The sequence below is a fragment of the Rattus norvegicus genome, chromosome 1 (genome assembly GCF_036323735.1).
Source record: "Rattus norvegicus strain BN/NHsdMcwi chromosome 1, GRCr8, whole genome shotgun sequence".
NCBI lineage: Eukaryota > Metazoa > Chordata > Mammalia > Rodentia > Muridae > Rattus > Rattus norvegicus.
Genome location: NC_086019.1, coordinates 71104523 through 71131942, shown reverse-complemented (window position 1 = coordinate 71131942; position 27420 = coordinate 71104523). Strand labels below are relative to the sequence as shown.

The 27420-nt window shown below is 38.3% G+C and overlaps 1 protein-coding gene across 3 annotated transcripts in view; it reads left to right on the top strand.

Annotated features, from left to right (window-relative positions):
* Positions 1 to 795: 795 nt before the first annotated feature.
* The window catches only part of LOC102555644 (zinc finger protein 182-like), a 40199-nt gene continuing 13574 nt past the window's right edge, over positions 796 to 27420 (top strand). The window contains exons 1-5 of one of the 3 annotated variants that reach the window (XM_063277095.1): positions 809 to 934; positions 16154 to 16252; positions 16932 to 17052; positions 19326 to 19452; positions 20346 to 22630. In XM_063277095.1, the coding sequence (XP_063133165.1) occupies positions 17023 to 17052; positions 19326 to 19452; positions 20346 to 21835 (1647 nt within the window). In that variant the 5' untranslated portion in view covers positions 809 to 934; positions 16154 to 16252; positions 16932 to 17022 and the 3' untranslated portion in view covers positions 21836 to 22630. Of the gene's footprint in view, positions 935 to 16153; positions 16253 to 16931; positions 19453 to 20345; positions 22631 to 27420 lie in introns of those variants that run through there. The other 2 variants (XM_008758832.4, XR_010059545.1) reach the window with 2 other exon arrangements.

Sequence of the window (27420 nt, the reverse complement as noted above, 5' to 3'; positions counted from 1 at the left end):
AAGGCCCTGGGTTCGGTCCCCAGCTCCGAAAAAAAAAAAAAAAAAAAAAAAAAAGAAGAAGAAGAAAAAAGAAAGCATGAATAAATTTACATTCCATAAGCTTTATAATTGCCACAACAGCAAACAGCAGATAACGCAACTGCTCTACCGTTTTTTAATGAGTTATTTTATGACTGAATATTCTGGTAACTGTAGGATAAATGAAAAAAATCACGATAAACCCCCAATTCATAGTATCTCAACTTCCTGACAACGGTAAGAAATCCACAACAGAATGGTGAGAGCAGCATCCTTAAGAGCAGCTGCGGAAAACGCACCCCTGCTCCCCTCTGTCCGGTTTTTTAGCCCCGCAGCTCCTCTGACCTGGGAGGTTCCAGGGTCCCCAGGCTCTGGTTCCCACTGCTGTGCTGCTGACTGCTGATTCTCCCAAGCCCGCAGCCAGGAAACTGCGTCTGAACAGAGTTTTCCGGTTTCCGGAGGAAAGTAGGAGCGAAACCCCAGCACTCAGTTCGTGTACACATGGGTTACTCAGGTAGCAAGGGAATGGTGGATTACCGTGTCACTCTGGACTGAATATTTGGAGCTGGTGACGAAGAGAAGAACGTAGCTGGATGGACTCTTCAGAAGTAACCAATGAAGCGAAATCGCCCGGCCTGAAAGGGTTTAGAGCTATCACGTGACCGGAACCGTGGCGGACTGGGCGGGTCTAGGAGAGCTGCTCCAACTTTCTAGGCTAGATAGACTGGAAAACCTATCATTCCCTTAGATAGATATTGGAGTTACGTTGTCTTTACTCTAACTGCAGGCGAGTTACCCTGACCTGGTTCTTTCCGAAACCTGTAAACTCTTCTCAGATGCGTTTTCCTGTGTGGACCCAGGAGAGTCAACAGCGCAGCGACGAGAACAGCAGACCGGTCGCCCTGGAACCTCCCAGGTCAGAGGAGCTGTGTGGTTGGGAAACGGGCGGGAGCGGAGCGGAGCAGCGGTGTGTTTCCTGCAGCTGCTCTTAAGGACGCTGCTCTCCGCTGTCCGGTAGCTTGAGATCCGGTGAACTGGGTGTATCACAGTTTTCTCATTGAACTTATGGTTACCAGAATATTTTCCTAAAATAATGTAGAGCATTTGCAGTACGTGTAGTTTGCACATTTGCTACAGCAGTCACAAAGATCCTCGAACTATTTTTTTCCTTTCCTTTTTTTTTTTTTTTTGTTTGTTTTCGGAGCTGGGGACCGAACCCAGGTCCTTGCGCTTGCTAGGCAAGCGCTCTACCACTGAGCTAAATCCTCAACCCCAAAGATCCTAGAACTTAAATGTGAAAGATCCCCGTTTGACACCAGTGCAGCCATTTCTGAAGAGTAAAAAAAAAATTTTACGTTGGCCTCCGCTTAGCTAGTCGTTAGACAATAGACCAGGAAGCACAGGGAGTACATTTCCACCTACTCCCCAGGAAGCTAGCCGCCTACAAGAACAGATGGTATAGATTGTGCTACAGGACAGAAAACATTTGCCAAGTCAGATATCCTTGGTACTGGAATAGCTGAGCTAATGAAGCTCTATGACCTTGTAGTGACTATATAAACTGTGTATTTCTGCTATTCGGGGCTCTTAACATCCCTCCTGCGTGAGGACCATGTCGAGCCCCAGTGCACTGGTGTCCCAAGTAAACCTCTTGCTTTTGCATCTAGATGTGAGTCCCGTGTGTTCATGGGGTGGCGTCGTCCTCAGGATTGGAGCGAGAGTCTCCTCCATCTGAGGGTCTTAAAAATGCATCCATGCTTTAACTCCCCTGTCCCACCATTCACCTCTTCAAGAGGGTGGTCTATGGCCTGGGGAATAGGCATACCCAGAGAGCTTTGTAGATATTAGTCATATGAGGAACCAGCGCTCATTTGACTGAATCAGAAAATACATAATATAAGCACCAAACTTATGGCTGCAAAGTACGTTTTACTGAGCAAAGTTTTATTCCCCGTTAGAGGTCCATCTTAGACTCATGCTTTCTTAGATGTAAATATAGCATACAGACATGTGTCTTCATATGCTTAGTTATTAAGGTTACACCTCAGGATTGAGTCAAAATGAAAAGATGACTGCCCAAAGGTGTGGCTGAGGATGCTCGGTGAGAAAAACCAATTGGAGAAAAAACCAATTCCACCATTTGTGCAAGAGTTATTAAATGTTAAATACTGTCCAAGAGATAGACTTTGGTCACATGCTACAGAGACAAACATATAGGACACCCTACTTTCCTATGAGGTTTAGTTATTTTCCCAAGAACTAAAACTCCCAGCATTCCAAGAAGGTAACTGGTTCCTGGACAGGTAGTGCTTACAGTGTATTTTGGAGGGTTATAATATGAAGCAGAAAACAACCAAAGGTCTTTTGAAGAGTCCAGACTGAAATTTTTTTTTCATCTTTATTAACTTGAGGATTTCTTACTTACATTTCTATTGTTATTCCCTTTCCCGGTTTCTGGGCCAACATCCCCCTAACACCTCCTTCTCCCCTTCTACATTGGTGTTCCCCTCCCCATACTCCCACCATTACTGCCCTCCCCCCAACAATCACTTTCACTGGGGGTTCAGCCTTGGCAGGACCAAGGGCTTCCCCTTCCACTGGTGCTCTTACTAGGCTATTCATTGCTACCTATGAGGTTGGAACCCACAGTCAATCCATGTATAGTCTTTGGGTAGTGGCTTAGTCCCTGGAAGCTTTGGTTGGTTGGCATTATTGTTCATATGGGGTCTCAAGCCCCTTAAAGCTCTTCCAGTCCTTTCTCTGATTCCTTCAACAGGGGTCCGTTCTCAGTTCAGTGGTTTGCTGCTGGCATTCGCCTATGTATTTGCTGTATTCTGGGTGCGTCTGTCAGGAGAGATCTACATCCAGTTCCTGTCAGCCTGCATTTCTTTGCTTCATCCATCTTATCTTGTTTGGTGTCTGTAGATGTGTTGGCCACGTGTGGGGCAGGCTCTGAATGGGTGTTCCTTCTGCTTCTGTTATAAACATTGCCTCCCTATTCCCTGCCAAGGGTATTCTTGTTCCCCTTTTAAAGAAGGAGTGATACATTCACATTTTAGTCATCCTTCTAGAGTTTCATGTGTTCTGTGCATCTAGGGTAATTCAAGCATTTGGGCTAATAGCCACTTATCAATGAGTGCATATCATGTATGTCTTTCTGTGATTGGGTTAGCTCACTCAGGATGATATTTTCCAGTTCCATCCATTTGCCTATGAATTTCATAGAGTCATTGTTTTTGATACCTGACTACTATTCCATTGTGTAGATGTACCACATTTTCTGTATCCATTCCTCTGTTGAAGGGCATTTGGGTTCTTTCCAGCTTCTGGCTGTTATAAATAAGGCTGCTATGAACATAGCGGAGCATGTGTCTTTGTTATATGTTGGGCATCTTTTGGTATATGCCCAAGAGAGGTATAGCTGGGTCCTCAGGTAGTTCAATGTCCAATTTTCTGAGGAACCTCCAGACTGATTTCCAGAATGGTTGTACCAGTCTGCAATCCCACCAACAATGGAGGAGTGTTCCTCTTTCTCCACATCCTCACCAGCATTTGCTGTCACCTGAGTTTTTGATCTTAGCCATTCTCACTGGTGTGAGGTGAAATCTCAGGGTTGTTTTGATTTGCATTTCCCTTATGACTAAAGATGTTGAACATTTCTTTAGGTGTTTCTCAGCCATTCAGCATTCCTCAGCTGTGAATTCTTTGTGTAGCTCTGAACCCCATTTTTAATAGGGTTATTTGTCTCCCTGCAGTCTAACTTCTTGAGTTCTTTGTATATTTTGGCTATAAGGCCTCTATCTGTTGTAGGATTGGTAAAGATCTTTTCCCAATCTGTTGGTTGCAGTTTTGTCCTAACAATAGTGTCCTTTGCCTTACAGAAGCTTTGCAGTTTTATGAGATCCCATTTGTCCATTCTTGATCTTGGAGCATAAGCCTTTGGTGCTTTGTTCAGGAAATTTTCACCGGTGACAATGTATTCGAGATGCTTCCCCATTTTTTCTTCTATTAATTTGAGTGTATCTGGTTTGATGTGGAGGTCCTTGATCCACTTGGACTTAAGCTTTGTACAGGGTGATGAGCATGGTTCGATCTGCATTCTTCTACATGTTGACCTCCAGGTGAACCAGCTTCACTTGCTGAAAATGCTATCTTTTTTCTATCGGATGGTTTTGGCTCCTTTGTCAAAAATCAAGTGACCATAGGTGTGTGGGTTCATTTCTGGGTCTTCAATTCTATTCCATTGGTCTATCTGTCTGTCTCTGTACCAATACCATTCAGTTTTTATCACTATTGCTCTGTAATACTGCTTGAGTTCAGAGATAGTGATTCCCCCTGAAGTCCTTTTATTGTTGAGGATAGTTTTAGCTATTAGGCGTTTTTTGTTATTCCAGATGAATTTGCAAATTGTTCTGTCTCACTCTCTGAAGAATTGGATTGGTATTTTGATGGGGATTGCATTGAATCTGTAGGTCACTTTTGATAATATGGCCATTTTTACTATATCAGTCTTGCCAATCCATGAGCATGGGAGATCTTTCCATCTTTTATTATCTTCTTCAGTTTCTTTTTTCAGAGGCTTGATGTTCTTATCATATAGATCTTTTACTTGCTTGGTCACAGTCACACCGAGGTATTTTATATTATTTGGGACTATTATGAAGAGTGTTGTTTCCCTAACTTCTCTCTCGGCTTGTTTCTCTTTTGTGTAGAGGAAGGCTACTGATTTATTTGAGTTAATTTTATACCCAGCCACTTTGCTGAAGGTGTTGATCAGGTTTAGTTGTTCTCTCGTGGAACATTTGGGATCATTTAAATACGCTATCATATCATCTTCAAATAGTGGTATTTTGACTTCTTCTTTTCCAATCTGTATCCCCTTGACCTCCTTTTCTTGTCTGATTGCTCTGGCTAGAACTTCAAGCACTATATTGAATAAGTAGGGAGAGTCGACAGCATTGTCTAGTCCCTTATTTTAGTGGGATTGCTTCAAGTTTCTCTCGATTTAGTCTAATGTTAGCGACTGGTTTGCTGTATATGGCTTTTACTATGTTTAGGTATGGGCCTTGAATTCCTATTCATTCCAGGACTTTTATCATTAAGGGGTGTTCAATTTTGTCAAATGCTTTCTCAGCATCTAATGAAATGATCATGTGGTTTTTATCTTTCGGTTTGTTTATGTAATGGATTACATTGATAGTTTTCCATATATTAAACTATCCCTGCGCGCCTGGAATGAAGCCTACTTGGTCATGTTGGATGATTGTTTTGATGTCCTCTTGGATTCGGTTTGCCAGAATTTTATTGAGTATTTTTGCATCCAAATTCATAAGGGAAATTGGTCTGAAGTTCTCTTTCTTTGTTGGGTCTTTGTGTGGTTTAGGTATAAGAGTAATTGTGGCTTCATAGAAGGAATTCGGTAGTGCTCCATCTGTTTCAACTTTGTGGAATAGTTTGGATAGTATTGGTATGAGGTCTTCTATGAAGGTCTGATAGAATTCTATACTGAACCCCTCTGGACCTGTGCTCTTTTTGGTTGGGAAACCTTTAATGACTGCTTCTATTGATTTAGGAGTTATGGAGTTGTTTAAATGGTTTATCTGTTCCTGATTTAACTTCAGTACCTGCTATCTGTCTAGGACATTGTCCATTTCCTGTAAATTTTCAAGTTTTGTTGAATATAGGCTTTTGTAGTAGGATCTGATGATTTTTTGAATTTCTTCTGATTCTGTAGTTATGTCTTCCTTTTCATTTCTGATTTTGTTAATTTGGACATACTCTCTGTGTCCTCTGGTTAGTCTGACTAAGGGTTTATCTCTCTTGTTGATTTTCTTAAAGAACCAACTTTTGGTTCTGTTGATTCTTTCTATGGTCCTTTTTGTTACTACTTGGTTGATTTCAGCTCTGAGTTTGATTATTTCCTGCCTTCTACTCCTCCTGGGTGTATTTGCTTCTTTTTGTTCTAGAGCTTGTAGGTGTGCTGTCAAGTTGCTCTCTCCAGTTTCTTTCTGTAGGCACTCAGAGCTATGAGTTTTCCTCTTAGCACAGCTTTCATTATGTCCCATAAGTTTGGGTATGTTGTACGTTCATTTTCATTAAATTCTAAGAAGCCTTTAATTTCTTTCTTTATTTCTTCCTTGACCAGGTTATCATTGAGTAGAGCATTGTTCAAATTCCATGTATATGTGGGCGTTCTTCCCTTATTGTTGTTGAAGACCAGCTTTAGCCCATACTGGTCTGATAAGACGCATGGGATTATTTGTGTCTTTCTGTATCTATTGAAGTCTGTTTTATGACCAATTATATGGTCGATTTTGGAGAAAGCTTGCTTCTTCAGACCATTTGCTTGTAAAGTTGTTTTCCAGCCTTTCACTGTAAGGTAGTGTCCGTCTTTGTCTCTGAGGTGTATTTCCTGTAGGCAGCTGAATGCAGGGTCCTCATTGCCTATCCAGTTTGTTAATCTATGTCTTTTTATTGGGGAGTTGAGTGCATTGATATTGAGAGATATTAAGGAATAGTGATTGTTTCTTCCTGTTATATTCATATTTGAATGTGAGATTGTGTTTGTGTGCTTTTCTTCTCTTTGTTTTTTTGCCAATACGATTAGTTTCTTGCTTTTTCTAGGGTATAGCTTGCCTCCTTATGTTGGCCTTTACCATTTACTATCCTTTGTATGGCTGGATTTATAGAAAGATATTGTGTAAATTTGGTTTTGTCGTGGAATATCTTGGTTTCTCCATCTATGTTAATTGAGAGTTTTGCTGGATACAGTAACCTGGACTGGCATTTGTTTTCTCTTAGGGTCTGTATGACATCTGTCTAGGTCTTCTGGCTTTCATGGTCTCTGGCGAGAAGTCTGGTGTGATTCTGATAGGTCTGCCTTTATATGTTACTTGACCTTTTTCCCTTACTGCTTTTAATATTCTTTTTTTGTTTTGTGCATTTGGTGTTTTGACTATTATGTGACGGGAGGAGTTTCTTTTCTGGTCCAATCTATTTGGAGTTCTGTAGGGTTCTTGTATGTTTATGGGCATCTCTTTCTTTAGGTTAGGGAAGTTTTCTTCTATGATTTTGTTGAAGATATTTACTGGTCCTTTGAGCTGGGATTCTTCACTCTCTTCTGTACCTATCATCCTTAGGTTTGATCTTCTCATTGAGTCCTGGATTTCCTGTATGTTTTGGACCAGGAGCTTTTTCCATTTTACATTATCTTTGACAGTTGTGTCAATGATTTCTATGGAATCTTCTGCTCCTGATATTCTCTCTTCTATCTCTTGTATTCTGTTCATGATACTTCTATCTATGCCTCCTTGTCTCTTCCTTTGCTTTTCTATATCCAGGGTTTTCTCCCTTTGTGCTTTCTTTATTGCTTCTATTTCCATTTTTAATTCCTTCCACTGTTTGATTGTGTTTTCCTGGAATTCTTTCAGGGATTTTTGTGATTCCTCTCTATAGGCTTCTACTTTTTTATTTATGTTTTCCTCTGTTTCTCTAAAGGAGTTCTTTATGTCTTTCTTGAAGTCCTCCATCATCATCATCAAATGTGATTTTAAATCTAGTACTTGCTTTTTTGGTGTGTTTGGGTATTCAGTGTTTGCTTTGGTGGGAGAACTGGGCTATGATGATGCCATGTAGTCTTGGTTTCTGTTGCTTGGACTCCTGCGCTTGCCTCTCACCATCAGGTTGTCTCTGGTGTTACCTTGTTCTGCTATTTCTGACAGTGGCTAGACCGTCCTATAGGCCGGTTTGTCAGGAGTGCTGTAGACCTGTTTTCCTGTTTTCTTTCAGCCAGTTATGGGAACAGAGTGTTCTGCTTTCGGGCGTGTAGTCTTTTCTGTCTACTGGTCTTCAGCTGTTCCTGTGACCTGTGTCCTGAGTCCACCAGGTAGGTGGCTTGGAGCAGAAACGTTGGTCTTACCTGTGGTCCTGTGGCTGAAGTTGCTCCTGAGGGGCTGCTTTTGAGCTCTTCATGAGGGCGGCAACCACGACGGCCTATGCCACCTTTTCCTGGGGCACCATTCACCAGGGTCCCAGATGGCATTAGGTGTTTTCTGTGGAGTCAGAAATGTGGGCAGAGTGTAGTCACTTCTGGCTTCCCAGACATGTCTGCCCCTCTGAAGGTTTAGCTCTTTCAGCCTAGTGATTTGGGTGCAGGGAGCTTTTGATCGGGTCCCTTCAGAAATGGGCGGTGTCTGGAATGCAGGGGACCTGCCTCTTGAGTGCCCCTACATAAATCTTAACAAAAAGAAACAGTAAACAATCTGAAGGTACTATACAATGATTCCAGTTAATGGTACAGGAAAGAATTTGAAGGTGTTCCTGCTAGCATGAGAGTTAAATTTGGAGCCTGAATGGGTGATAACCAGTGACCAAACTGAAGAAATAAATGTCAAGTCAGTGATGTATATTGTTTTTTACCGTTTGGAGAATTTAATTTATGAATGCATCATGTTTTTGATCAAATTTACCACATCTTCCTCAGCTCCCATTACCCATTCCCATATTACTTCATGTTTCCCTATTTACAATTTTTAAAAGTACTGAATCTGCATCATGCCATCTTTTGTGCATGAAACACATCTCTGAGTTACCTATATTTCTGATAGTGGTGTGGTGGGATTTGCGCTACACAAATATACAGTGTTCTGTTTTGTAAACACAGCTGGAGTTGGTTGTGAAATGAAATTTCTTGGGAGAGTAATTCTTGGAGTTTCATCACAACATTGAGTCATATAGTAAAGGGAATATCTTCATATAACACCAGCAGGTAGGTTGGGAAAGTCCCCATTGAATGAGGCCGGGGTTGGGGTACAGCTGCTATGGAGGCAACTCTGGAACTTCCAAGGCAGTAGTAGGGCCAAGGGTATAATTAGTTCTTTGGCACAGCTCATCAGAAAGCAGAGTTTAAAATTCTGCTGTGGCTATCTTAACTCTATTGGAAGATTTTAGATCATGTGACCTGGGGTTTATCCTGATGTTTTCATGCATGTTGTAATTTTGAGGATAGTCACAGGAATATTATGTACTAGAGGATTTGCCTTATCTGTTGTCTAAAAACATGGTTCTATTGGACATTGGGACAATTACAAAGATACTGGAGTTTAACTTCATCCATTATTTCTAACTTTGCTCTTTTCCTATTTACCTATTCAAGGGAGTGGCCTTTCCCCCTTGTGATGTAGCATTCCCAGAGAACTTTTTAGATATTAGTCACATAAGTAGCCACTGTAAATTTGATTTTATCAGGAAGTATATTTTAGCACGCTTTAAAGGTATGGTTATAAACATTAACCTTTACCAAGGAAACTTTTCTGCAGTTAATTCTCTGGAATTTATATGAGTTCTAGGATGCAAATATCGCATCAGAATATTGAGAAATGTATCTTATGGTTAGTTCTTAATAGTGCACCTCAGAGACTGGAATAGTGAGTGCATATGCATACTCTGAGAGGAGCATGTTTTTTCTGTTTTAGGTATATTATAGGCTGGGGTAAAATTCTCACCTGTTAAGCAACTAAAAGCCCTGGATGGTAAAGAGAGGGGGGACTGTAGCAAGGGATCCAGATATGTTAGAGGGATTGAGCAAGGGGTGAGATGAGCTTCAAGTGATAATAAAAAGAGAGCGTGAATTTCATTTTGTCCGGTTTTATTTCATTAAAGATTCTGGAAAATTTCACTGAGAAAAATTGTAGATATGGTAACATGGATTTCTCATATTAGGCTGTACAGTAAGCAGTCAGTTGATCTCAGTATTTGATTAGTTTTGAATCTCTAAACAAATTGTTGCTCATTTAAACAAAATTTCTTTGACACCACCTGAAAGTAGCAAGACACTAGGTATGAGCGTGGTAGAACACATCACATTTTTTTCTAAGTCCTGTTACATTTATTATCATAGCTTTTGGCCATGTTCCCTGTGTAACCCTTTTGTTTTGTTTTGTTTTGTTTTTCGTTTTTTCTGTGGAGCTGCCCTCAAATTGAACCAGAAAGCCTTCTCTTACTCACAAAATAGTCCTGACACTATGACACCAGTGTTTATCCCTTGCCTGGTTGATTGGGATTGTAGTACATGGGATCCAGATCTGGGTATGGACTTTGATAACTCTGCCCCCTACCCGAGTCTGCATAGCTATTTTTAATACTATGAATGCTACTACCAGGGAGTCCAAGATATTTGTAGACAGTGTTAGTGGTTTGATCTGAGTTATTTTTTTCTCAAGAAAACTTGCTCTTGGACTCAACTATATTGACTCCTTTAAATTTTCCTCTATCCTTGGAATGTTTACTCACTGATAACACTGGGTTGAGTTAGTCCAGATTAGAGAAGAGTTCAGATCTCCGTTTTCATTGTACTGTTTTCTATAGCTGTGCTTCTCTTTGTTTTTATTATTCTGAGGCATGTTTTTTCTGTTCTCATCACATTCTTGAGATTTTTTACTCAACAAATGTCTTATCTTACCACAGGACTTTCATGCATCAATTGACATGATCATTTTTCTTCTCAATGCTTCTACATGTTTTGTTTCTCACATTTATTAGTTTGTAGGTGTTGAAAGAGTCTTATATTCTGGTATGAACTCAGCTTTCCTTCGATTTCCATGGAATGTAGAGATAGTCTCTGTGTCTATGACAATCGGTCTGTGATTTGTCTTTGCAAATAATTGTTTGAGCTCCCCTGCTTTTGACATTGAGGTAAAACCAGCTTTGTATGATGAATTTCTACTGTTCCTCTTCTTTGTGTTTTAGGGAATAATCTCCTTTTGACATTAGTATCAGGTTTTTCTAAGAAAAGGACAATTCCGTGTTAACCTGTCCAGTCCTCAATCACTATTAAAGAAACTTCTTATTTCAATCTAAGCACTTGCTTGATGCATGTTGTAGTTTTATAGTATAGGTGTTTGATTCATTCACTTTTTCTAAGAACTCATCATTTCTTCTTCAGTTCTGATTTATTCGTGTATGACTTTCCCCATCACTACATAATGTAATGCTGACATTATTGCCATACATTGCACTGTCCCCTTTTTAGTGTCTAGTTTTAATACATAGAGAGTCACTCTATTAGTTTAGAGTAGGTGAGCAAGGCTTTGTCAGTACTTTAGTCTTTGCACAGAGACAAGTGTGTTGTACTGAATGATTATATTATCTTTGCATCTATTTCATGAATTTCTACATGACCTTACTAATATCTTTGTACTTACTATTTTGGATTAACTGCTTTTCACCTTTTTCAGCCCTGGGACATGTAATTGTGGACAAACATCCATCCCCACCAGTGTCTGTTTTTGCCAAACTTTTAAATATGCCTGTTACTTCACTTCTGTGTAATTGTCTTCTGGCACTCAATCTGGCACTCAAGAAAAGGTCCTTGGTGCTCCATGAAGTTTGTCTCACTGTTCTTTGATTTAGGTCTGTATAGCAGGTAATTAAGGCACAATTAAGTGCAAGAATTGTAGCTCAGTAGTTAAGGGCATTTGTCCTTCCAGTTTTCAGGTTCCATTCCCTGTACCTTCCTTGGCACTTCATGTTTATCCACATATCAGGTTCCAACCGTCTTTGGCCTACCGTAGGCTCTGTGTGCATGGCATGCACAGACCTACATTTCCGAGTCCTGCATGGCCCAGGAAGGGATGGTGTGGCGAGGTTTCCTGGCCCCGGAGCAGAGCCAGTAGGGCATGGCTCTTTACAAGTGCTGACAATTTCTGTAGGCATAGGGCTTATTTGAATAATAATGTATATATTTTGTTTCATGTTCCTTTTTCGGGAAATGTTCTCTCTGTCAAAGTCATGGGATGTTCTCCCTCCCAATTTTAATGACTCCACAATATTTAGAAACAACATTGAGTCCAGGAGGCAAGAATATGTTTAATGTTCCTCTGTAACTTTGTAAATGCGATAGCCTTCAGGAAAAGCCCTTAAAGCTGTGGGAAGGAACTCTGAAAACACAAATTCAATAAAATATGAACAGGGTTTTTCAATGTTAGGATTAAAGACGAACTGCACTAGCAGTTTCACAAACCCAAAAGAATAGAGGTAGCTGCACTAATGAGTCAGTAAAAGGAAGAAATAGTTAAAAAAACGAGGGTCATGGTTCAAAAGTCAAAGGAGTACCAGGGAGTGAGGGAATGATGATGTTAGAGTGGCATCCCACCCAGTTAAGCTCATTGTTTTAATACACAAAGGCAGGCAGATTCCTGAATTCAAAGTGAGCCTAAGACTGAGCAAGATTAGGTTCAGGCATGATGGTATACACCTTTAAATTCCTAAGGAAGTAGCTTATGCAAATAAAAGATTGGGCTTTGTTCTACAAGAAAGAGCTACTCGGACAGAGCTAGCTAGAGAGAGATACCTAGAGAGAACTGTTTTGAGTGCTGATATAGCTTTTTTTTTTTTTTTTTTTTTTTTTTTTTATTTTCTGGTGAGATTTCTAACTTTGGTCAGAAAATCCAAGAATTTTTTTTCTTTCTAGCAGCTTTTCTGAATTTGGTCAGAAAACCCTTGAGCTATCCAGAAAATTTTTCAGTTTTTTTCTGGCAGAGACCTGTCTCAAGCAGAGAGCCAACTTGAATGGAGAGCTATCTCAGGCAGAGAGCTGTCTATAGGGCCATCTGAAGCAGAAAATAGAGCTGTTAACTTTGCACCCATTATTGACTGAGTTGTTTTCTTCCATTGTTTCCACACCATTTCCTCAGGAACCCCTCTCCAAATGAGGCTGGTCCTCAGCCCCACCTGGAGATAAAGATACATGTGCAAAATTAAATTAAAATTAAAAAAGAAACAGTAAACTGGAGATATTGACAAGCAGTCAAGATAACAGTATAAGAATGAATAGAGAGTCATCACTCTTAATGTGAGAATAAATATGGATTCTGGATATGTGACAGAACAGCTAGCACCGTATGGCAACCTTGGGACTGTTAGGAATGAATCTGTGTATGATAAATAAAATTGTTTGTGTACATGGAACTCAGGGTGGAGAACATCCCATATCAATTGTAATGTAGCAAAAGAAGATTTATCATATTGATGATGAAGTTAGGTACACGGCAGTAACTTTTATGAGGAACTGTACTAATTTTGGGATAATTTATAATATAGGAAAATGCTGTTAGCCAACACCTGCGTTAATACAATAAGTTGGACTAAGGGTTCCATGGTAATGTGTCCTAAGTCAAAACCAACACATTCTTCCACGTTGTTCAAATGTGAAATGCACTGTAACCCAACTCACTGAGTGACATTCTCATTCTCACACTCATTCTAGTGCATGTGGACTTAGGCAGCCACCTTGGTCTGAACAGAAGAGAAAGATGTAGGCATTTTTCTCACAAGTTTGTGAAACATTTCCACAGTGCCAGATCGGTCCTCTGGGAAATACCCTTTCTTTTCTATTTTTCTCTTCCATCCCCTGTTACTTATATTTTCATCCCATATATCCTTCTTGTATTTCATGTATACTTGAAGGCAGTTTTGGAATGGGTAGCCAGGCTGTCAGGTATTCATAATCCCAACTCTTATGGTATATGACAGTGTGGATTTCCGTAACCCACTCCCCTTCCATCAGCTCTTACAGCCTTCTCCCTCCAGCCACTTCAGTCATTGTACTCAGCAGTCTCTGAAATGAGTTTCCTATTACAAACTATGGCTGTCTGATTTAGGCTTTCAGGAGCACCAGGCTATGGTATGAGTAAAAGAATTTCAAGTAAATTCTAGTATTCTGACATGTAGCAGTACATCACTCATTTCCCATCCTGGACCTAATATTTTTCCAGTCATTGACTTTTAACTGACATCTAGTGACAGCTATGCTTGCTTTATGGGCTGACCTTAGTTCAGACCAGAAATACTTCTGTTATTTACAAAAATCCTGTCACTATTCCTCTGGTGGCCATACCTTGCTGGACAGAATATTGTTATAGTACTAAGAGTCAGCATCTGAGGAGTGCCATTGATGATTCTTTTTGCTGAGCAACCTTCAGAACCCTTTTAGCAATGTGAATGCTACACACATAGAAATGTATCAAATACATTTTTAGAAAATGAGTAGTCTGCTGACTTCTCAGCATCTTCCCTAGGGAGGTATAAAACCAAGTGATATTTTCTTGTAGTTTTATAAAGCATATTAAAACTATTATCAGAATTGAGCTTTCTTGCGGAATATTTGTAGTTTTGAATTGAAGAATTATGTTTCCCAAATTATAAAATTTGGGAAAACATGCCTTCCTCGTTCTCTTATTTAACACATTTAAAATGTTGTATATCTTTCTTGCTCTTTGCAAACACTATTGCACTGTGATAAATTAGTGTTGAGGCATAACCTATCTTTGTCTTTCCTCTGTGTATAGTAGAATAATGACAGCTGTCTTCAAATTTTGTAAGGACAGATTTAGGATGTTGGCTACAATTTTGATATTCATGAGCTGTGTTCCTTCTGTTCTCACATTCTTTCTTCACTGCTTTCATATTGAGTCAATGCACTATTTTTCCCAAGGTCTTTCATGGATATATTGATATGGTTTTATGGCTTCTGTCACTGATTTTTACATATTTTAAGGCTTAAATTATTTGTTTTGTGGGTGCTGAAACCATTTTGCATCCTTGGCATGAAATCAACTTGAGTTCCTTCTCTGGATCCATTAGAGAGAATTTCTTTGTCAATGTATATCCTTGCAAGTAGTCTTTGACTTTTTTTTCTTTGCAAATGATTTTTTTTCTCATCTTCTTTTTGTATGAAGGTAAAGCCAGCTTTGTGTTCAATATTCTCAGTGGAAGATTATTACAAGTTTTTCTGAACAAACTGGAGAATTTGTTGCTGAGTCTGTCTAGTCCTCAGACATTGTTAGTGGAAGTACTATGTCAGCACTTGCTCATTGCCTGGCCTAGTTTTATGACATAAAACATTGATAGTCACTTGTTTCTAGAAAATCATCCTTTTCCTCTTCAATTCTCTTTTAATTTTTTATGACTCCACAGCATGCCATCCATCTGCTAGTTACCATTGTCACACTAAACTACTTGGGCAATGGCATAGAAAGAGACTTTCCAAGTGTCCATTAAATATCTGGACAACTATTTTGATATGACAGAAATATACAGTCAACTTAATACACAAAAAGAGTTTCCACCAACCAGGCAGCATACACCAGCTGATATGAGGGCCCCAACACATATACAGCAGATGACTGCCGGGTCTGGATTCAGTGAGAGAGTGTGCACCTAACCCTCAAGAGACTCCAGGGAGTTTAGGGGTCTGGTGGATAGGGTGGGTGGGAATATCCTCAGGGAAATGGGATGGGGGTGGGGTGGGGAGGAGGTATGGGATGTAGAACAATCGGATGGTGGACCAGGAGGGGAATAAAATCTGGAAGATAGATAGATAGGTAGATAGATAGATAGATAGATAGATAGATAGATAGATAGGCAGGCAGGCAGACAGATAAATAAGTTTCATGTATACTATATCATAGTCATGACAACTTTGTGTAGTTGTGTAATGTTTTAATATTCAGAATGAGTCCTTATTTTTGAGATGTGCAAGAACATATATATATATATATATATATATATATATATATATATATATATATATATATAACTATACATATATTTGTATGCCCGCATGTGGATGTATATGTATAGTTATGTGTGACAGGAGTCCCATCTTACACATGTTTACTTTCATGTAGAATTATAACGGTTATTATCAAAGAGGAAAAATCCATAACATCAAGGAACTGAAGGGTCTTACTGGATTTATATTTATTACTAATTGGGAACCTGAGTACTCACTGGAACAATACCAAGACATAGATATATGCATGTCCAGGAAGATGTTTTTAACAGTGAAAGGATTTTGGTGGATCTAGCATAATGAGTAAATCATTCCAAGGGCATACCCTGAAATGATTTACTTTATCTCTGCACATTCTCTTATACATAGCAGCCATCAGAGTGTTTCTCCCATGCCTGCTTCTTGATGATGCTGACTTGACATTGCCTAGAACTGTTGTTCTGAGCCTGTGGCTTATGACCCCTTGGGGATCAATTGACCCTTTCACAGAGTTCACGCCTACCATATAACACATATTACTGATTATTTTAAAAACTGATATACCACTCCTATATCAATCTACAGGTGGGTCTGCTCCAGCAATTTAAGAGTTCCTGGTACTGTATTAAAAAGATGGAGAACCACTGTCTTAGAACAGTTAGCACATGGACATCCCATTTAAAGGCATGTAATTGTAATATTCTACCTAGAAATATATTCATGTTGATTTTAAGTGATCAATATTCTTGCAGAGTGGTGGGCATATGACTTAGAAAAGAGGTCCACATTGAAAGAAGAGTAAATTGGAAATAGATTTTAGAGGAACAATGTAAACATTGGATGATGATGAAAGTGGCTGTAACTAGATCTGTTAACAGTTTATCAATTTGAGCAAAACACGATATTTGGCAGATAGAATCTGTGTCTATACATCAAGACAACAATACACACATGGAAAATAGACGTACTGTACCTGGCAGGTAAAATAAAATGAAACATGACCAACAGATCAGATACTGTATTCTAGTGTGATACCTAATGAAACTCCACTTAATGCTAGACATCCATCTTAGGGCCCCATGAGCCATTTGCCTCTGACTCTAGTTCTTGAATCATAATTTCCCAGTAATAACCCTGAGTAGTAGTAGATTTTTGCATCAAGTATACATATACCTTATATTTGTGCGTGGTGCCTGCTGAGGTTTGAAAATGTCCTGAGATTGTAGTCATTTTCCTTGCCATATTAAATATACCATTCCATGCCCTCCTGTCTGAAGGAATGTTGACAAGATTTCAGGTATCAAATTTTTTTATGCGTTTATATGATTTACCATTGTCCATAACAGAGTTGTATTAATTTTAGCTTTTAATTTTGGAAACCTTGATGTGAAATTTCAATAAGACTTCCAGTTTATATTCCTGAGACAGAAACTTGGAGAAGAGTAATAAGAAGAATGAATGCTTCTCTGGTAAATGCTCCCCAGGTCAGTGTCCTGTCCGTATTTTTTTGAAACTTGCTTTCTTTATTTAAACCATTTGAAACTTTAGTTTTTACTTATAATGGGACAAGTACAGACTTGTCCAATTATATTTTTGCTGAGTTTTATACTGTGAGGGCATAAATTTCCAAGGATCGATGACCTGCAGTTCTGAAAGAGAATGTATTGTGATTGATGCTCAAAGAATATGTTTATGGCTAATTTCTACATTGGATGGACTTGTGTCCTTTAATATTTCTGGGGATAGAAGGTGTCCTATGTCACATAATTTGTAATAAGTCAGGTTTCCAGAAACAACCTTGTGAATGTAGATCTGCAAATACATGAATACTGACATCACTGAGCAATGTATGGAAGAAAAAAATTTATGGAACTGTAGAATTAGAAGACATTCACTGTCTTGAAACCTGATAGTAAATATTTTACCTCCCTAGAGACATAGATGATGGAAGGAATATGTGACTTTCTATCACCATAACATTGATGTGTTTGTGAGGAGATGCAGATTGCAGTATTCTTGTATCTCTTTTCAGCATTTTATGTCACATAGTCATTTTGGGTTTGTTGACACTTGAAATCTGTCTCAGAAGAGAAATTGCATAGTGCACAGTGTGGTCAGTTCTCAATATACAGATGATTATTTTCTTCTTCTCTTTTGTTTCATTTTTTAGAAGTAGTATAAACACTACTGTGTGAACCTTTGTATTGCAGCACATGCCATATATTAGTAAATATTTTCTGGAAAATATTATCTTGGTACTATGCATAAGCCATCAAATTTTAAGCATAAATGAATATCCCTCTTAAATTGTTTTCTTCTTTAGCAAAAGAAGAATGTTTCATCTACCCTATGTTTTCTCTCCCCCAGTCTATGTATTACATAGTTGAAAACTCTGACGGGCTGTGACAATGCTTCTTTACAATAGTATTTTATTCAAGTACATAAGTGTTCATCTTGTTATTTTTATATACACTGAATGATACATTATGCTCCTTACATCCTGATTTCCAAATCCAGCCCTTGGGACTGAAGTTACACATGATAATAAGTGCGATGTATGTAGAAACAATAGATGATCAAGTTAAAATTACAAGATTAAAAATTTATAGTTAAGTAAGTCTCATGAGTAATAATGTTTTTAAAAATTCATGTAGAATTAATATAATTCTCATTTTAAAAGCTCAATTTGATCAAAAAATTATTCTACTTCAATTGAATACATTGTCACATATGACATTTATTTACACATACATAACTAATTATTATGTAGTAAAAAATCATATGTAATTTATGACATTGTTATTGTCTATTACATATATCAACTTTAAGAAAAGTTTCAATAATTATATGCTATCTCTAATATTGGCTTTTCTATTTACTGTCATGAATATAGTCTCATAACATAACTTCACAAAGTATTTGATTCTGTGTGTGTCTTTTGGAATGTTGGCTATGTTCACTGATGTTACACACCCTTTATGTTTAAAGAAAAAATGTGACTTCTAATTGATCCAATAATTCTGCATTTCATATTATACGTCTTTGTTCTAGAAAGGGTACAACTTTGTACCTTGGTCTCAGGATATCAACTGAAAATTTTAGAATAGAGTCATGTTGGGACCCATCTACAGGCAGGACTGATACAGTGTCCCTAGTTGAGCAAGAATGAGAGTTGTACAATTTAGAAGTACAGTTTTACTCATTGTAACTTGACCATCTGTGATAAAGCTACACTCCTCAATCAAGGCAAGAAATGTGTGCTATATTTCCTAAAAGTGCTGATTATGATTATATTATGTCATCCTGTTGCAAAGAAATGGAAAATACAATAAAGACTATTTCGCATCTTTTATTAAAATGAATTTTCAATTTTCTTTTATGTTTGTTGTTACATTTCCAAGAATTGGGATTGAAAATCTGTTGTATATGTATGCTGGGAAACAACTTTGGATAATAGAATCCAAACTACAGACAAATTTTCAAATGAAGTGATAGTGGCAAAACTTTCATCTCCTGTCAGAAATGTCTCAGAAAACATTAGACATTTACTAAAGGGGAGATAATTTAAGTAATATAGTGTATCATTCTATATATGACTTATGAAAGAGCAGCAGTGCTTACCTTATGACACATTTCTATAGCACTTCTAGATGTTATTTGTGCTTAACTATTTATCATGACTCAGCTTTATCACAAATTACCTTGAATTCTTTAGGACTTTTTTGCCTAGGAAACCACATGTAGTTTTCCATTACAGAGTCTGTTAACATTCAAGGATGTGGCTGTGGACTTCTCACAGGAGGAATGGGAATGTCTTGACCATGCTCAGAGAGCATTGTACATGGATGTGATGTTGGAGAATTATAACAATCTATTTTTTGTGGGTAAGAAGACTCTTCTTGCAAAACTCTTATAGAATTCCTGATAAATTTTTTTTGAATTTACCTACTATGTGTTTATGTTATCTCTCTGAAAGGCCAAAATATTCCCAGAATAAGGGAAATACTGGTTACCAACATAATTTTTCATTGTGTTTCCTTTACGTTCCTCTCTACTCTTTTGAAGAGGAAACAGTGTTATATTCTTGGTAATCTCTCAAAACTTATTAGCTACTTTTAATCAAAACTTCGGAGTTCCAAAAAAATTGAATATTCAGAACAGTAAAATATATTGCTGCACACAATGATTAAAGTATTTTAATGTTACTATTCATTAAATTCTTCATTTTCAAAATTCATGAAATGAATTTTAAAAATAAAGAAGGTTTTAAATGGAGAAAGAGCTGTTGGTTTGAGAATTTTGTTGTTACCTATTTACGTTTTGATATGCAATCTCTATGTTTAAGTACTGACACAGACTGGTCTTTGTATTCTGAGTTCCACACCAGTGTAGATTACATAATGAATTTGTAGCTGACCAAAGCTCCACAGTGTCACTGTCACATAAGAAACGAAAAATAGATAAATATTGTTTACATGATCTTTTAGTGAGATACTTTCTCAAAGTTCTTTACTGTCCAAACTATTTTTTCTACCTCCTGCAAAATTAACTCTTCCAATAAGAGTTATGAGGCTATTGTTATTTTCTGTCATTTGTTATAAATGAGATTTGAGGTTGTTCTTAAGCATCCATGTAATGACTGTGAAACAAGAAAGACCACTTGAGAATTCTATCCTTGAGAATCACTAATTTACGTTAGAAAGTTTTAGGAAACATGGGATATTGTCTCACTTATCCACTAATCATAATCATCTATAATTGTACTTTTTTTTTTCAGAAAATCATTGCATGTGTCCTAAATATGAGAATGTCTTGGATCTAGACATACAGCATATTGTCCACAAGGATATTAATATTCAACAGAAGTCTTACAAATATCATGAGCATGGCAAAATCATTCATGAATACACCCAAAGTGCACTTTACCAAGCTAACTTCAGGGATGCACGTGTTGAGTCATCAAACCAGAACAAACATGAAACTGGAAACACAAGAGAACCTTCCAAATATAAAAGCTGTATAAAGTGTTTAAATTTGTGTTCTGATATTGGTCTAAATCAAGGAGTCCACATAGGAAAGAAAGAACACAGTGGTACAGTGCTTAATAAGGTTTTTGACTCTAAACAAATACTCAGACTGAAACAAACCAATACTGGAAAGAAACCTTTGAAATGTAGTGAATGTGCCAGATGCTTCATCAAGAAATGCAAGCTTAGACAACATCAGACAACTCATAGACGAGAGAAACCTTATAAATGTAGTGAAAGTGACAAATGCTTTTCCCAGAAATGCAGTCATAGCACTCATCAGAAAATTCATACAGGAGAGAAACCGTACAAATGTAGTGAATGTGTCAAATCTTTTACTGAGAAAGGCTATCTTATAATTCATCAGCGAAGTCATACAGGAGAGAAACCGTACAAATGTATTGAATGTGACAAATCTTTTACTCAGAAACGCTATCTTATAATTCATCAGCGAATTCATACAGGAGAGAAACCGTACAAATGTAGTGAATGTGACAAATCTTTTACTGAGAAAGGCTATCTTATAATTCATCAGCGAAATCATACAGGAGAGAAACCGTACAAATGTATTGAATGTGACAAATCTTTTACTCAGAAACGCTATCTTATAATTCATCAGCGAATTCATACAGGAGAGAAACCTTACAAATGTAGTAAATGTGACAAGTGCTTTGCTCGAACCTGCAGTCGTAGTATTCATCAGAAAATTCATACAGGAGAGAAACCTTACAAATGTAGTGAATGTGACAAATGCTTTACCGTCAAAACTGATCTTAGAGTTCATCAGAGAATTCATACAGGAGAGAAACCATACAAATGTATTGAATGTGACAAATCTTTTACTCAGAAAGGCCATCTTATAATTCATCAGCGAATTCATACAGGAGAGAAACCTTACAAATGTAGTGAATGTGACAAATGTTTTTCCCAAAAATGTAGTCTTACTATTCATCAGAGAATTCATACAGGAGAAAAACCATACAAATGTAGTGAATGTGACAAATGCTTCAATCACAGAGGTGATCTTAGAGGTCATCAGAGAATTCATACAGGAGAGAAACCATACAAATGTATCGAATGTGACAAATGCTTTACTCAGAAACGCAGTCTTAGTATTCATCAGAGAATTCATACAGCAGAGAAACCTTATAAATGTAGTGAATGTAATAATTTCTTTAGAAATAAATGTAGTCTTAGCACTCATCAAAGAATGCATACATTAGAGGATATTTACAAATGAAGCAAATGAGACAAACACTTCACCAAGAAAGATCATCTTAGAACTTGTCAAAGATACACACAGGAGAGAGACCATTCAAATGTAAATGTTCAGGTCTTTTACTGTTAGCTCATCTCTGACAATATATCAGAGAATAGATACAAGAAAGAAATCTCACAAATGTAACACAAGGAAAGATCTTTACCTGAAAATAAGGTCTAACAAAATATCTGGAAATTTATAATGGGGGTAGGGGAGGAGATTCCACCAGAAAATGTGGCATGCGTTTTACCCAAGTGAATTCTTTGCAACACTTGAGGCTGTTATGAATATGAGGAACTTGTTAAAGCATTTAAGTAATATTCAAATATTAGAAATCACGAAGTATTTTTGCTAGAGAAACTCTGAAAATGTGAGGATAAAGGAAATTTTTCAAATTGTTCACTATTAAGTATTTCATAATGCACACAAAGTAGAGAACCCAGAGAATTTGGTATTGTGTAACACTTTCGTGGAGACTGAAATAATCCATTGCAAAGGAAATCTGATTATACACGGATAATACACGTCTAAAAATGAAATGACATCCATAGCACTCTGTATGTTTAACTCAAATGAAGAAACACAGACACAAACTGAGCAACCAAAATGGAATGTTCTGTCCATGTGCCTGTAGATGCACAGATGAGTGTCAAGTATCCATAATCTTTATCATATGCTGGTTCCAAGTTTCAGGATAGCAGCTGTCTTTGAGTCTCTTGAGCTTCTTCCCCATAGTCCTGTATATAACTTCAATAAATTTCATTGGTTGAACAAGTTGGACTTGGGTGTTTTCAGCTTCAACTTGGGATGGGTAGATAAATATGTGGGCTGCATCTCTGTTGAAAATGTCTCACATGCAACATGCTGAACCCATTACTATTTTCTGCATATTTGTAACAAAAAATTAATACTAGACCAATATTTTTTCCACCTGTGGATAGCAAGTCCTTTGGGGGTGTTAGGAACCTGTAACAGGTTACATGAGACCATAGGAAAAGCTTTTGGGCTTCCATCTGAACCCAAAGCTGCCCTGGTCTCACAGCTCTCTGTACACAGATCCTGTGGGAGCTGGACTCTCAGAAGTGTGGACAATCCTAAGAGCATAGGGGGAACCACTTGTGTTTCATTCTAAGCCAAAGAGGAACCGACCTGGAGCACTGTGGACACAGGAACCTAGGAAAAGTCAGAGAAAGGATCCTTTTGGTCTCATCCTGTACCCAGAGCTGAAAGCCACTCTCCAGGAGCACTGACACAACTGAGAGCAGAGGTAAGACCACCAGTTATGCTCCCAGGGACCCACCTGGGGCCCTCAGGACACAGGAACTCAGGAACAGTCTGGGATAAAATCCTCTGGTTTCCTAAAGTGCCTGGAGCTGAAGTGGTCCCACAGCTCTCTGGACCCAGTCCTGCTGGGAGAAAGCCTGACTACAGGAGTGCTGACACACAGGCTTAGAGGAGGGTCAAGCCACTCTCAGAGATAGCAAGACCAGCTAGCACCAAAGGTAACCAGATGGCAAGAGGCAAGCACAAGAATCTAAGCAACAGAAACTAAGACTACTTAGCATCATCAGAGCCCAGTTCTCCCACCAAAGCAAATACTAGATATCCCAACACACCAAAAACACAGGATTTGGATTTAAAATCTTAACTCATGATGATGATAGAAGATTTTAGAAGGACATATTTCCCTTAAAGGAAATACAGGACAACACAGGTAAACAAATAGAAGCCCTTAAAGAGGAAACAAAAATCCCTTAAAGAATTACGGGAAAATAAAACCAAAGAGGAATTGAACAAAACCATCCAGGATCTAAAAATGGAAATAGAAACAATAAAGAAAGCACAAAGTGAGACAACCCTGGAGACAAAAAAGCCAGGAAAAGAGATCAAGAGTCAGACGCAAGTATCACTGACAGAATACAAGAGATAGAAGAGAGAACTCAGGGGCAGAAGATAGAAAGCATGAACACAATCGTCAAAGATAACTAAACCCAAAGTGCTTCTAGCCCAAAACATCCAGGAAATCCAGGACACAATGAGAAGATCAAACCTAAGGATAATAGGTGTAGAAGAGAGAGAAGACTCCCAACTTAAAAGGCCAGTAAATCTCTTCAACAAAAGTATAAAAGAGACTGGAAAACAATTTTCCAAGCAAATGGTCCTGAGAAAAAAAGCTGAAGTGGCCGTTCTAATATCGAATAAAATGGACTTTCAACCAAAGTTATCAACAGATAAGGAAGGACACTTCATATTCATCAAAGGAAAAATCTACCAACATGAACTCTCAATCCTAAATAACTATGCTCCAAATACAAGGGCATCTATATTCATAAAAGAAACCTTACTAAAGCTAAAAGGACATATTGCACCTCACACAAAAATAGTAGGAGATTTCAACACCCCACTCTCATCAATGGACAGATCATGGAAACAGAAATTAAACAGAGACATAGACAGACTAAAAGAAGTCATGGACCAAATGGACTTAACATATTTATAGACTATTCCATCCTAAAACAAAAGGGTATACCTTCTTCTCAGCACCTCAGGGTACCTTCTCCAAAATTGACAGGCCTCAACAGATACAGGAAGATAGAAATAATCCCATCCATCCTATCAGATCACCAAGGACTAAAGCTAGTCTTCAATAACAACACTAAAGACAGAAAGCTCACATTCACATGGAAGCTGAACAACATTCTACTCAATGATAACTTGGTCAAGGAAGAAATAAAGATATTAAAGACTTTAGAATTTAATGAAAATGAAGGCACAATATAACCAAACTAGTGGGACACAATGAAAGTAGTGCTAAGAGGAAAGCTCACAGTGCCTCCAAAAAGAAACTGGAGAGACCATACATTGGCAGCTTGACAGCACAGCTAAAACCTCTACAACAAAAAGAAGCAAATGCACCCAAGAGGATTAAAAGACTAGAAATAAACTCAGGGCTAAAATCGACCAATTAAAAACAAAAAGAACTGTACAAAGAATCAATAAAACCAGGAGCTTGTTCTTTGAGAAGATCAACAAGATAGATAAACCCTTAGCCACACTAACCAGAGGACACAGAGAGAGTATCCAAATTAATAAAATCAGAAAGGGAAGGGAGACATAACAAAATCTGAGGAAATTCAGAACATCATTAGATTCTATTACAAAAGCCTATATTCAACAAAACTGGAAAATCTGGAAGAAGTGGGTAAGATTCTAGATGGATACCAGGTTCCAAAGTTAAATTAGGATCAGATAAATCATCCAAACAGTCCCATAACTCCTAAAGAAATAGAAGCAGATATTAAAAGTCTTCCTACCAAAAATATCCCAGGACCAGATGGGTTTAGTGCAGAATTCTATCAAACCTTCATAGAAGACATACCAATGCTGTCTAAGCTATTCCACAAAATAGAAACACAAGGATCACTACCCAATTCCTTCTATGAAGCCATAATTATGGTTATACCTAAACCAGAAAAAGACACAACAAAGGAAGAGAACTTCAGACCAATTTCCTTTATGAATATTGACGCAAAGATATTCAATAAAATTCTTGCAAACCAAATCCAAGAACACATCAAAACAATTATCCATCATGATCAAGTAGACTTCATCCCAAGGATGCAGGGATGGTTCAATATCTGGAAAGCCATCAATGTAATCCACTGTATAAAACTCAAAGAAAATAGCATTTTCAACAAATGGTGCTGGTTCAGCTGGAGGTCAGCTTGTAGAAGAATGCAAATTGACCCATTCTCATCAACCTGTACAAAGCATAAGTCCAAGTGCATCAAGGACCTCCACATAAAACCAGATACACTCAAACTAATAGAGGAAAAAGTAGGGAATAACCTGAAACACATGGGCACTGGGAAAATTTTCCCGAGCAAAGCACCAATGGCTTTGTCTCTAAGATCAAGAATCAACAAAGGGACCTCATAAAACTTCAAAGGTTCTGTAAGGCAAAGGACACTGGCATTTGGACAAAATGGCAACCAACAGATTTGGAAAAGATCTTTACCAATCCTGCCTATTTTAGATTAGAGATTTCTTTCAGCCTTATAGTTTGTAAGGGTTTGTTTATGTTGTTGATTTTTTTTCAAAGAACCAACTCTTTCTTTCATTGATTACTTGTATTTTTCACTATGTCTCTATTTTATTGATTGCAGCCATGAGTTAGATTATTTCTTATTGTCTACTCCTTTTTGTGTGTGCCGGGAGCCAAGCTACTTAAACACCCTCTATCTCAGGAATGTTTCAGGACTGTTAAGCCTACTTACACCCTCTGGGACACCTAGCCAGTTGTTTGTTCTTAACATTTTTACAGCTTCTTCCTCTAGCAAAACTGTTCTTATTGGTCAATACCTGCAACTTACGGTTTAGGGTATAGGAAGGATGGTGACAGTAGTGAAATTGATCCTGGATCCTGGGTGACCTTCCCACCTGCTTGTCTTTATACGCCGCTGTTGTTTTTTTTGTGGTTTTTTTTTTTTTAATTAAAGTTTGAGAGCTTGATCAGAACACTGACTTGCTCTCCTTCTTCATGCCTCCTGTCACCCCATTCTTTCTTTCTCCCTCACCAAGGTCTCCTCTGAACCCCTGCAGGTCAGGGCATGTGTGTGAGAGTTTTCAGTTGTACTGCTAAGTTGTTAGTATGACAGACATCTTTGCAGGTTTAGTCAGCACTAGGATTGAATTGACTGATTACCTAAGAATTCACTATGAGTCTCAGATATCAGAACAGAGCATCCTACTAGATCCAGTTCTTGTCTAGGCCATCAGAAAGCATGGAGGTAAGCTGTGCAGAGCTGGCCCACGACACCCTAGCAGCTGGAGCTGTGTAGCAGGCTGCCTGAATCTGGCTGGTCTCCATGGGGCAGGATACTACCAGGACCAGGAGAGTGAAGGTTAAAAGAATGTAATGAGATAGATTGTAGAAAGGTAAGAAAAGAAGAGAATGCTCTTGGCCTGATAGGTTTAGAGCTACCAAGTTTCCAGAACTGTTCTGTGATGGGCAGGTCTAGGAGAGCTGCTTCAAAGACCCAGGCCAGAGTGACAGAAAAATCCACCATTCCCTTGGTACCTGAGGGTGCCACATGGTCCCTAACCACAGGCGTTTTACCGAGGCCTGGTCCTTTCTGCTCAGACCCAGTCCCCTGTCTGTGGGCCTGGGAGAGTCAGCAGTTAATTGCACAAAGGCATGAACCACAGCCAGGTGACCCAAGAATCTCCCAGATTAGAGGACCTGCAGGGCTTGGAAAGGAGCTGGAAAAATGCAGTGGTGTGTTTTCTGCAGGTGCTTTTAAAGACACAGCTCTCATAATTCTGTTATGGATATCTTACTGCTGTCGGACGTTTGAGGTCTTATGAACTGGGGTTTATCCTGACCTTTTTCATTTACCTTATGGTTGCTAGAGTACTTTTCAGCTTTATCTCATAAGGCATTTGGAGTATGTGTAGTTTGCACTCGGGGTTCACTTTGCTACAGCAACTACAAAGCTTGAATTCAGGTTCATCCATGCATTTTAATGCCCCTTATCTACCATTTGCCTATCAAGAGAGTGGCC